General features: G+C 41.0%; 1 protein-coding gene across 1 annotated transcript; it reads right to left on the bottom strand.

Annotated features, from left to right (window-relative positions):
• Nucleotides 1-3,894: 3,894 nt before the first annotated feature.
• LOC118421865 (probable H/ACA ribonucleoprotein complex subunit 1) lies at nucleotides 3,895-12,189 on the bottom strand. The gene is made up of 5 exons (XM_035829368.1): nucleotides 12,075-12,189; nucleotides 10,741-10,791; nucleotides 10,348-10,377; nucleotides 10,091-10,135; nucleotides 3,895-4,186 (listed from the first exon to the last, which is right to left on the bottom strand). The coding sequence occupies exons 1-5, from the start codon at nucleotides 12,167-12,169 to the stop codon at nucleotides 3,895-3,897; spliced, it is 513 nt and encodes a 170-aa protein (XP_035685261.1). The 5' UTR covers nucleotides 12,170-12,189.
• Between the last annotated feature and the right edge of the window lie 96 nt (nucleotides 12,190-12,285).

Below are 12,285 nucleotides of genomic sequence, written 5' to 3'. Positions count from 1 at the left end.
GTGAAAAGACACGATTGGGGTTATGATAATATCACGTGGCTATTTCATCCCAACAGGACTATGTGGCCAACAACACGTCACTCCACGAATGTTCTAGACCACTGCTAGGGTGATAAAGCTGAAGTTAAATATTCACAGCGTGATTATAAAGCAACGTCCAAGCGATTGCATCATCCACTCACTCAGGCTGTGACAAAGTTCAGGTTAGAAAAAGCTACAAAAACAATGCGTTGTGCAACTCTCACCGGACAGTGTGCACACCGGAACCCATGTGTGTCATGGTAGGCTAGTAAAACCCTTTTCTGAGGTTCCAGATACGGTAGAATTTGCCCTGCAATGACGTATAGACGTTTTCCATAATGACTAGCAATAAACTAATTGAAGTTGTTACTCTAAAAAGTATTGGTGATGCCAGCCTGGGAAAAGGAAAGCTCACTCGAAGCACGACTCTTTTGGCATATGCTATTGGTTTCTATAAAGATGCCCTTGGCAGATGTGAGTACGCGGATGAACAAGAGGTTCTTGTCCATCGCATCGGATATGCAAAGAAGATCATGGAGCAAATTTCTACCCGAAAAGCTAAGAATGTGCATGTGTCACCCGTTACAACAGGCATCCAAAAGGCAAAGACCAAACTGTCAACTGTTGCTGAGGACTTTCGTGAATTTGACCTGATATTTAAAAGTAGATCTAATCTTGATGCTGTGGAGAGGGGATACAGCCGTAAGCTTCCCTTTTGCGCATGGTCTTTTTAGCGAATGCCCACAAACGCCCACTCTGGAGAAGTCCGCGCTGCACGAATCTCAATTTTTTTGCTTGGAATATGTCCACGTTATGCTCCCATATATTAATCCTGAGTTTCAAGTCAATCCATCCACCCAAAGTGACATAAATCAAAGTTTACGATTTTCGATGGTCTTTTTAGCGAACGCCCAACAAAATGTCTTTTTAGCGAATGCCCACTATATCCACAAAAATATCCGCCGTCGCGCAACGGCACCTAAACCTACCGCCACAAACTTGTTCAAGATGGTGTCCCATTAATGTGTACGGAGTTTCCGTGCTCTACAAGCATTTTAAGTCCCTGTTTTTGGTTAAAATGTGCGGCGCCGATACTACTATACTTTAACTATTACAATTCAAGATGGCGGGCGCTAGTCACGTGACCTCATTGCGGGACTGTTCTATAAGTATCGCAGGGGGGACTGGTGTAGCATAGCTTATCATACAACTATTTAGAGTGAATTCTGAACAAGATTTTCAATTCATAGTGCTATGATCTGACTGATATTTACATTGTGGTCCTTTTTCTTTGCTATTTATATTACCCAGGTTTGAGAGACTCGTTTGAGGAACTTAGCAGATGGAGGAAGGCTGGATGGAATGGAGCACAGTGGACATTAACTTTAAATTTTAACATCCCAAGTCCATGTTCATAGTCATTTCTTAATTCACCTCACATCAGACAGTGTCCAATGTACAAACATGGCTCAGACACAAGTGATATAAACCTCTGGGACCAGTTAATCAATACTAGAAAAGCATATCTACATTATAGTAAAAACTCTTCACCAAACTGCTGACTTTTCTTATCTTTATTTATCACAGCAACATTGTTACAATGTAATACGGAGTTGTTGAGATGAGTTACAAACTTTTTTCAAATACATTGTATTTCACTTTCTAACTATTTTCTACTGATTGTCAACATCAGTTTAATTAGTTTTGTTCTTTTTGTCTTTCGCCGCGCTTCCGCGGCGAAAGGCAATCAGACCGATATTAGATTTCTGTCCGTCTGTCCGTCCGTCCGTCCGTCCGGGTCGACCATGCCATACCGTGCTAGCGAGATATTCTACCCTGCAGATTCGACGGTACGTAACGTTATGACATACGTATCGGCCTACCATGAATGTGCTGCTTGGTTTGCGGTCCATGCCATATCGTGCTAGCGAGATATTCTACCCTGCAGATTCGACGGTATGTAACGTTATGACATACGTATCGGCCTACCATGAATGTGCTGCTTGGTTTCTGTATGGCTTATAAGCAGGAATTTGCAGAGACGGATGTGAACGGTGAGGATTTCTTCGTAAGATTGTATACAATTTATAAACTAACATGTTCGCTGTTTGGTTATAATAAAACAGACATTGTAGAGAACAGTTTGACATGTCATTTACTTTGTTTTATGGAAAATCACCGCTACAAAATCTAGAATTGTGTAACATGCGTGGCATCTGACATGGTGTGGGAGGGGGGCGTATTCGGAAATTTCTTACTCTAAGAAATTTCAGGCTATTTTCGTGTAACAAACTTCTTTCAGCAAAATAGTAGCCCTCGGATGCGTTGAAAATAGAATTACCCACATTTAATTTATAATTTCGAAAGGGAAGATTCTGACCGAGCTCGACGGAGTGAGTCTGACGCGTGACGTCACGACTCCGTCAAATAAAAGCATAATTGCGTTACTAAAAGAAACGAAACGTTCCATTAAACATACCACGGACCTGTTTTAGTTTAAAATATCTACCTTTCACATGATCTTGCCATTAAAAAAAATATTTCCATTACTGTATATGCCATGTTGATATTTTATGTTGTTTATGGTGACAATACTTTGTTTGTTCTTGCAGAAATTCAGGACACATCTACTGATAAATTTGATTACTACAGTGCACTTTCATAAAACCCTGTTGTACTGTAACAGAGCCGTTCTTAACAGCGAAACAATCCGAATAAAGTTAACATCATTCATGCAGTTGTGTTATTATACAGTTCCAGTAAAATATACTCTGTGAGAACCACTACCTTACTAAACAGTTATATAACCTAGCACTTGACCAAACTGTGCCAGAGCTGCCAACGTTGCAGACTTGGCACCCACGCTTGACCAAACTATGCCAAACAATTTTACCTACACAATATAAGTAAGCGAAAGACTAGCTTTTTTCAGAAGCTCTTGTTTAAACTGTTGTAGCATACATTACTCAGTTGTTGCTCTAACATTGACACTCTAACAATATTTTGTACCTGGTATAAGAGGATAATTAAGTACAAATGGGCTGGGTAGACGGCAAGTCACACAAACGTTTTCAAATATATTTTGTATCTGGTATAAGAGGATAAGTTGGGATATGAGGATAATCAAGTACAGATGGGCTGGGAAGAGGGCATGTCACACAAACTCTCAAATACAATGTATTTAATTTCAATTTCTGAATAATTTCTACTGTATTGCAATAGGTTACAACATTGTACCAACACAGATGAACTTTCAAGTTAAGGTTACAACATTGTCAACATCAATTTCATTGTGTTCTCTTGTAAACTGTTGTACCATAGATAACTCAATTGTTGCGCTAACAGTGATCCTGTGACAAATAATTTGTAACTTATATACAAGGGAACGGGTTTGATTTGCGTGAAAGATTTAAAAAGTTGCGCGTAAAAAGACAGTTTTTAGCACATGTTACTAGTGTGAGGTTTTGTATTGTAAAATATAAAAACTGAAAGTTTTTCTCTATCATATAACATTCAACATTTTTCAAGAGGATTGTTTCACGGGCAAATCTTTTTTAAGACGAAAAATTCCCTTTAAAATCATTACAATATTGACAAGATTTTTTTAAATAGAATGCATCCATATGATACTTAATAATATTTTGTGCCATCTTTTTCAAGGGTTTGAGTTTAAAACAGTACTCAGTTCAGTTCAGTTCAGATCATCCTCGGGGAGGTGAAACCAGTACTAAAACAGTAAAAAAAATTTTACATCCCTTGAGAATCAGCTAATTGCATATTGTAATACAGATTTTTAACAAGCGCGCATATCTTTCACGTGCACAAAACCTGAACCCGTATACAAGAAGATAAGTAAGTCAGGCCCTGTGCCCCTTAATACCACTGAGGGCACTGGACCCGACAGTTGTAGTTGACATTAACTGTCCCCCCCTCCCGCACCATGTCATAGAAAAAGTTCTTGTCGAAAATGTTGCTGCCTTTCTTTCCGCCTCTCCCTCCACGTCTTCCTCCCCTCTGTCCGCCTCTCCCTCCTCTCCCTCCTCCTCTCCCTCCTCCTCTCCCTCCTCCTCTCCCTCCTCCTCTCCCGCCTCTCCCTCCTCCTCTCCCGCCTCTCCCTCCTCCTCTCTGTCCACGGTTCTTCCATCCATGTTTCCAACGTTTCTTCCTGAAAGGTAAAAGAACAGGACTGAAGTGGTTGTCTTTACTGTATTACCAAAGGATAACCTAAGTTCTGCAAGATCATACATTTATCGAAGGATATTAGGCTTTTGGAGTGATGTAATGTATAACTTTTATAATCTTGTCTACATCACAGTTTGTTACAAAAATATTGTCAAACCTGTTAAAGAAAGATCTGGCTAAAACTGGCTGTTTTGGACAGATGGCCATCTTGAAGAGGATCAGCTAAAAACATGGCATAAAAATACTAGTAGTTTCCAAATCAATGTTCTTTATCATGTCAAATATTTATCATAGCACATGAACACGCTCGTACCCAGCGCCGTGAAGAAGCCATAGGTTTAGATTGTGGACTTACTTAATCTATAAATAAAACTACATGGAATCCACAGCTCCCATTTTGTTTTGTTTTGCGTTTGTCTCAATTACCTTTAAGTTATGTGCGTTTCTATACAACGTGTGACTGTACCCTAGTTAGCTAGTAAGATTATTTTATCTGACAGTTAACGGGGCTAAAAGAAGACACAAGTTTACTATTCGTAGTTAAAATGTTGCCAGAATGCTGATACGTTACATCAAAGGGAATTTTAAAATGTACCTAATTTGGTGGCGCTGTGAGTGTGAGGGTGTTAAGATTACCCTTCTAGATTGTCGAGAGGGGAGTTATGTCACGGAAGCTCTCCTTCCCAGGTTTATATTGCTTTCCCCAGCATGCTTTGCGTGGAAAAGACGTTCTCTTACCCAGGGTACCCAGGACACAAAGACTTGGTAAACGGTCAGTGATAGATTGTAAAAGCCTCAGGTTTAAATACCCGTGACCTCTGACCCGTGACGTGTGCAGCACAGCCTTTCTGATCTCCCAGAGACTACCGGGCCGTTTTTCTCATCAAAATAGGAGATAGAGCGGCAGGAAAATACATTAGTTTGTAAGCACATTAAGCATTGTGTTGTAGTTTTTATGTCTGCAAACTTGTCGTTTCACGACATGACAGCGGCTTCCCTCCCAACAATGTAACGTTATATGCATCACGAGGCAGAGGCCATGAGAGTGTCAGCCCGACGACCAGGGACTACAAATTATCATGAGGTAACTACAGCGTACCGTTCGTATGTTAATGATTATGTGATAGTTTACTCTGCACTTCTTCTACCAGTTTTGCCACCATTGGAAATATGACGTTCAACAAAGCACCAAAACTAATGCGAGCGTGCGAATGGAAAATAAAGTTTTTGCACTTATACGGGTGTCAGTAATCTCTGTCTCCTTTGACTACAGACCAGGTAAGACACTGTACAGGTAATTAAGGTGTGTTTCCTTTAACGACACATCAGTTAAGACACCTTACAGGTAAATAAGGTGTGTTTCCTTTGACGACATACCAGAAAAAACACCGTACAGGTGAGTAAGGTGAGTTTCATTCGACTATAGACCAGGTAAGCCACCGTACAGGTGTGTAAGGTGAGTTTCTTTGACTACAGACCAGGTAAGACACCGTACAGGTAAGTAAGGTGTGTTTCCTTTGACGACACACCAGGTAAGACACGTAAAAGGTAATTAAGGTGTGTTTCCTTTAACGACACACCAGTTAAGACACCTTACAGGTAAATAAGGTGTGTTTCCTTTGACGACACACCAGATAAAACACCGTACAGGTGAGTAAGGTGAGTTTCTTTGACTACAGACCAGGCAAGACACCGTACAGGTGAGTAAGTTGTGTTTCTTTGACTACAGACCAGGTAAGACAGCGTACAGGTGAGTATGGTAGGTTTGCTTTGACTTAAGACCAGGTAAGACACCGTACAAGTGAGTAAGGTAGATTTCCTTTGCCTATAGACCATGTAGGGCATTATACAGGTGAGTAAGGTGCCTTTCCTTTGCCTTCAGACAAGATAGGGCAATATAGAGGTGAGTAAGATGTCTTTCCTTTGCCTATAGACCAGACAGGGCATTACACAGGTGAGTAAGGTGTCTTTCCTTTGCCTATAGACAAGATAGGGCATTATACAGGTGAGTAAGTTGCCTTTTATTTGCCTATAGACCATGTAGGGCATTATACAGGTGAGTAAGGTGTCTTTCCTTTGCCTATAGACCAGATAGGGCATTACACAGGTGAGTACTGGTGTCTTTCCTTTGCCCATAGACAAGATAGGGCATTACACAGGTGTTAAGATGTCTTTCCTTTGCCTATAGACAAGATAGGGCATTATACAGGTGAGTAAGGTGTCTTTCCTTTGCCTATAGACCATGTAGGGCATTATACAGGTGGGTAAGGTGTCTTTCCTTTGCCTATACACCAGATAGGGCATTATACAGGTGAGTAAGGTGTCTTTCCTTTGCCTATAGACAAGATAGGGCATTATACAGGTGAGTAAGGTGTCTTTCCTTTGCCTATAGACCAGATAGGGCATTATACAGGTGAGTAAGGTGTCTTTCCTTTGCCTATAGACCAGATAGGGCATTATACAGGTGAGTAAGGTGTCTTTCCTTTGCCTATAGACCAGATAGGGCATTATACAGGTGAGTAAGGTGTCTTTCCTTTGCCTATAGACCAGATAGGGCATTATACAGGTGAGTAAGGTGTCTTTCCTTTGCCTATAGACCAGATAGGGCATTATACAGGTGAGTAAGGTGTCTTTCCTTTGCCTATAGACAAGATAGGGCATTATACAGGTGAGTAAGGTGTCTTTCCTTTGCCTATAGACCAGATAGGGCATTATACAGGTGAGTAAGGTGTCTTTCCTTTGCCTATAGACCAGATAGGGCATTATACAGGTGAGTAAGGTGTCTTTCCTTTGCCTATAGACCAGATAGGGCATTATACAGGTGAGTAAGGTGTCTTTCCTTTGCCTATACACCAGATAGGGCATTATACAGGTGAGTAAGGTGTCTTTCCTTTGCCTATAGACCAGATAGGGTATTATACAGGTGAGTAAGGTGTCTTTCCTTTGCCTTCAGACAAGATAGGGCATTATACAGGTGAGATAGGTGTCTTTCCTTTGCCTATACACCAGATAGGGCATTATACAGGTGAGTAAGGTGTCTTTCCTTTGCCTATAGACCAGATAGGGCATTACACAGGTGAGTACGGTGTCTTTCCTTTGCCCATAGACAAGATAGGGCATTACACAGGTGGTTAAGATGTCTTTCCTTTGCCTATAGACAAGATAGGGCATTATACAGGTGAGTAAGGTGTCTGTCCTTTGCCTATAGACCAGATAGGGCATTATACAGGTGAGTAAGGTGTCTTTCCTTTGCCTATAGACCAGATAGGGCATTTTACAGGTGAGATAGGTGTCTTTCCTTTGCCTATACACCAGATAGGGCATTATACAGGTGAGTAAGGTGTCTTTCCTTTGCCTATAGACCAGATAGGGTATTATACAGGTGAGTAATGTGTCTTTCCTTTGCCTTCAGACAAGATAGGGCATTATACAGGTGAGATAGGTGTCTTTCCTTTGCCTATACACCAGATAGGGCATTATACAGGTGAGTAAGGTGTCTTTCCTTTGCCTATAGACCAGATAGGGCATTATACAGGTGAGTAAGGTGTCTTTCCTTTGCCTATACACCAGATAGGGCATTACACAGGTGAGTAAGGTGTCTTTCCTTTGCCTATAGACAAGATAGGGCATTATACAGGTGAGTAAGTTGTCTTTTATTTGCCTATAGACCATGTAGGGCATTATACAGGTGAGTAAGGTGTCTTTCCTTTGCCTATAGACCAGATAGGGCATTACACAGGTGAGAACGGTGTCTTTCCTTTGCCCATAGACAAGATAGGGCATTACACAGGTGGTTAAGATGTCTTTCCTTTGCCTATAGACAAGATAGGGCATTATACAGGTGAGTAAGGTGTCTGTCCTTTGCCTATAGACCAGATAGGGCATTATACAGGTGAGTAAGGTGTCTTTCATTTGCCTATAGACCAGATAGGGCATTACACAGGTGGTTAAGATGTCTTTCCTTTGCCTATAGACAAGATAGGGCATTATACAGGTGAGTAAGGTGTCTTTCCTTTGCCTATACACCATGTAGGGCATTATACAGGTGGTTAAGGTGTCTTTCCTTTGCCTATACACCAGATAGGGCATTACACAGGTGAGTAAGGTGTCTTTCCTTTGACTATAGACAAGATAGGGCATTATACAGGTGAGTAAGTTGCCTTTTATTTGCCTATAGACCATGTAGGGCATTATACAGGTGAGTAAGGTGTCTTTCCTCTGCCTTCAGACAAGATAGGGCATTATACATGTGAGTAAGGTATCTTTCCTTTTCCTATACACCAGATAGGGTATTATACAGGTGACTAAGGTGTTTTTCCTTTGCCTTCAGACAAGATAGGGCAATATACAGGTGAGTTAGATGTCTTTCCTTTGCCTATACACCAGATAGGGCATTATACAGGTGAGTAAGGTGTCTTTCCTTTGCCTATACACCAGATAGGGTATTATACAGGTGAGTAATGTGTCTTTCCTTTGCCTTCAGACAAGATAGGGCATTATACAGGTGAGATAGGTGTCTTTCCTTTGCCTATACACCAGATAGGGCATTATACAGGTGAGTAAGGTGTCTTTCCTTTGCCTATAGACCAGATAGGGTATTATACAGGTGACTAAGGTGTTTTTCCTTTGCCTTCAGACAAGATAGGGCAATATACAGGTGAGTTAGATGTCTTTCCTTTGCCTATAGACCAGACAGGGCATTATACAGGTAAGGTGTCTTTCCTTTGCCTATAGACCAGATAGGGCATTATACAGGTGAGTAAGGTGTCTTTCCTTTGCCTATAGACAAGATAGGGTATTATACAGGTGAGTAATGTGTCTTTCCTTTGCCTTCAGACAAGATAGGGCATTATACAGGTGAGATAGGTGTCTTTCCTTTGCCTATACACCAGATAGGGCATTATACAGGTGAGTAAGGTGTCTTTCCTTTGCCTATAGACCAGATAGGGCATTATACAGGTGAGTAAGGTGTCTTTCCTTTGCCTATAGACCAGATAGGGTATTATACAGGTGAGTAATGTGTCTTTCCTTTGCCTTCAGACAAGATAGGGCATTATACAGGTGAGACAGGTGTCTTTCCTTTGCCTATACACCAGATAGGGCATTATACAGGTGAGTAAGGTGTCTTTCCTTTGCCTATAGACCAGATAGGGCATTATACAGGTGAGTAAGATGTCTTTCCTTTGCCTACACCTGATAGTCACACGTCACGGGTCAGAGGTCACGGGTATTTAAACCTAAGGCTATTACAATCTATTGGTTAACACAGCGGTCAAATGCCCCGCTAAGCTCAGTGAGCCGCTGGGGCGTGGATTTAATTAAAGGCCACTGTGGAGGAGCATGGCACATGAACAAAAATTGTATGATTTAAAACAGCACAACATATTGGCCGTGCAACAGCACGTATACTAGTATAGCCCACTCTGGACAAGTCTGTGCTTCACAAATCATTTGTTACAAATATCTTTGGCTTGGACGGCCATTTATGAATACTGCATTTCAAGTCAACTCATAGATGCAAAGTCATACGAAGCTTCATTTATCTTTGAAATGCTGAGCGTTCATCTTACATTGAACTAATGTGTTCATGACATTGCACTTGAAAGACAGGTCTCGTCTTTTCCTTTAAACAAGTTGAATAGGTTGCAAATGACTAGCAAATAAATTTTACTATTTTGTTTGGTTGTCTGCATAGGCAATGTATCAAGAGCATGACATAAGGTCTTTGCAAGTCAGTCCAGGGTCTCATCAGGTGTGGTGTGTAAAGATTTCACACAAAGTTCCTCTGGAAGTAATGTAACTTTTGATAAATCATATCTGCGTCAATACTTCCTAACGTATTTTGTATTATTAATTGCGTCATTGTTGTTAACTTTTAATAACTTACTGTTTGTTCTTGGACTTGGAGTCTTTTTCTTTCTCTTCACTGTTCCTGTAGGCGACAAACAACATCTTACATCTTATGACATGTATATGTATGACTTGAGGAGCTAAAATATGAATTGAACAATACAAACAATGGACATAGGATCAAACACAGTCAGGTTTCATAATTGTTACTTGAAAATGATGTTACAATGGTTGCTTTACAGCTACTACCAAATATGGATTCTTTTTTTGAGGACGATGGACAAAAATACTTACTTGTCAGTCACGGTATCAGCTTCTGTTCCCCTGAAACATAGCCAAAAAAAGTTTTTTGCAATTTAAACAATCTCATATGGTTTACTTTAAACTCCACTAACCTAAAACAACCATAGGGCGATTATGGCCAACGTAATCATTACAGTGACCTAAGAATGTGATATCTTATATTGTAACATCTGCATTCGCGTTTGGGTGCACCAGCCCCCTCGTGTACATACCACATCCAGTAACTTTCTAGCGAGGAACAATCATATTGCTGCTCACAGGTCACAGAAAATTACTAAGGTGTGAATAGCCATTCGCACCCTGCCTATCGTAAATGTCATAAACTCACACCAAGCAGGTACTGTGCGTCATTGTTGTTAATTTTTAATACTACAAACAACTTACTGTTTGTTCTTAGATTCCGTGTCTGAGTCTTTGGGTTTTTCTTCATTGTTTCTGTAGGTGACAAACAGCATCTTAAATCTGATGACAAGTACATAAAAATTTTTTGGGGTCCTATGTATGACTTGGGGAGCTAAAATACGTATTGAACAATACAAACAATGGATCAAACAAAGTCAGGTTTCACACTTGTTACTTAATTGCAAATGCAGTCCCTCGCGTGCCACCAGGTCAGTGTTAATTGGCTATTTTGCATGTGAAAGAATCGACTTTGAGGCCTTCCCCTCTAGAAATCTACTAGATGTGGCGCAATAAGAGCGTGAGACTATGATACAAAAAAAAGTTATTTAGCCTTCTTTGTCCAGACAACAGCAACAAGCCTCTAAAACGTTCAAAGTCTCAATCTCAAAAACGTAATTTTCCTGGTTTTTTTTTACAGATCAGGCTTTCACCTTACGCTTGAACCCCATTGTTACATGCACGACGGATGGTGACATATGACAACAAATTTAAGTACAGTAAAACCTGCCCAAGACGACCACCCGGGGGACCGGAAAAAAACGGTTGATTTGGACAGGTGGTCGCTGAGGAGAGTATCGACATGCCCGATGGAAAGTATAAATGGTTTCCATTGTGCTTAATGGCATAAAGCAAGCACACTGCATGCACGCAAAGAAGCGAGGTCTTTAATCTCAAATACAACAGGCACACTGTAAACTGTAAATTTAACCCCGAAATCCGACGAAAACTGGCCGATTTCGGCACAAAATCGTGCTAGTTATCATCAAAAATCGATGAAAACCTCAATTTTGAAAATGATGCGGTCGTAATGGGTCCCAATTTGGGCCGGTCGTGGTCGCATTGGCCAGGTGGTCGTTGAGAAAAGGTCGCTTAATGCTTACGTCAATGGGAAAATAAATCGGGACCGAGAAAAAGTGGTCGAAATGGCCAGGTGGTCGCTGAGAAGAGGTGGTCGCTCAGGCAGGTTTGACTGTAGTTACATAACTTACAAGAGGGTCTGCATGGGGGGTCCCGACAACGATTTACGCTGTGAATTCAGAATAACTGGACCCTACGTACGCGTCTTACGCTAAATCGAAGCAGGCAAGTACGCTAAATTTGGTCACCTCGCTAAGAATTACGTAGATAAGATGGTTTTCCCTACGAATTACGGGAAATGAAATAGGCTGCCTTACTGAAAAGAGCATGCAGGCCCTCTTACAACTGGTCACGACTTTCAGACTTCCTCGCAACTTTTTTAAGTATCTTATAATCGAGTAGAGCTTTAAACGTCTTTGTTTCATCTGAAGTATCTGAAGTCGTTAACAAATACATACTTTGCTGAACCAAGAAGTTCCTGTTGTTGCGCCGCCGTGGAGTCATGTTCCATTTTCTCAGGGTCTGTCTCCTGTGTGCCGTTTGTAGAGGCCATTTTGAAGGAGCCGCAAAGGATCGCGGTAAATGAGACAAGGAACAAATCATAATATTCATGACATACAAGTCCAATCATAACAAACACGTGGCATTGTTTCATTTTGGATAAATAAT

This window comes from Branchiostoma floridae, chromosome 8, assembly GCF_000003815.2.
Source record: "Branchiostoma floridae strain S238N-H82 chromosome 8, Bfl_VNyyK, whole genome shotgun sequence".
NCBI lineage: Eukaryota > Metazoa > Chordata > Leptocardii > Amphioxiformes > Branchiostomatidae > Branchiostoma > Branchiostoma floridae.
Note: the sequence above shows the minus strand (reverse complement) of the source record. Positions and strands in the feature narration are given on the sequence as shown.

What these genes read in the sequence shown, in the direction of transcription:
- LOC118421865 (XM_035829368.1), bottom strand. Translation starts at nt 12,169, where the DNA reads ATGGCCTCTACAAACGGCACACAGGAGACAGACCCTGAGAAAATGGAA. An exon ending in GAACTTCTTGGTTCAGCAAA is followed by an intron (nt 10,792 to 12,074) that starts GTATGTATTTGT and finishes TGTCACCTACAG; the next exon opens with AAACAATGAAGAAAAACCCA. An exon ending in GCTGATACCGTGACTGACAA is followed by an intron (nt 10,136 to 10,347) that starts GTAAGTATTTTT and finishes TGTCGCCTACAG; the next exon opens with GAACAGTGAAGAGAAAGAAA.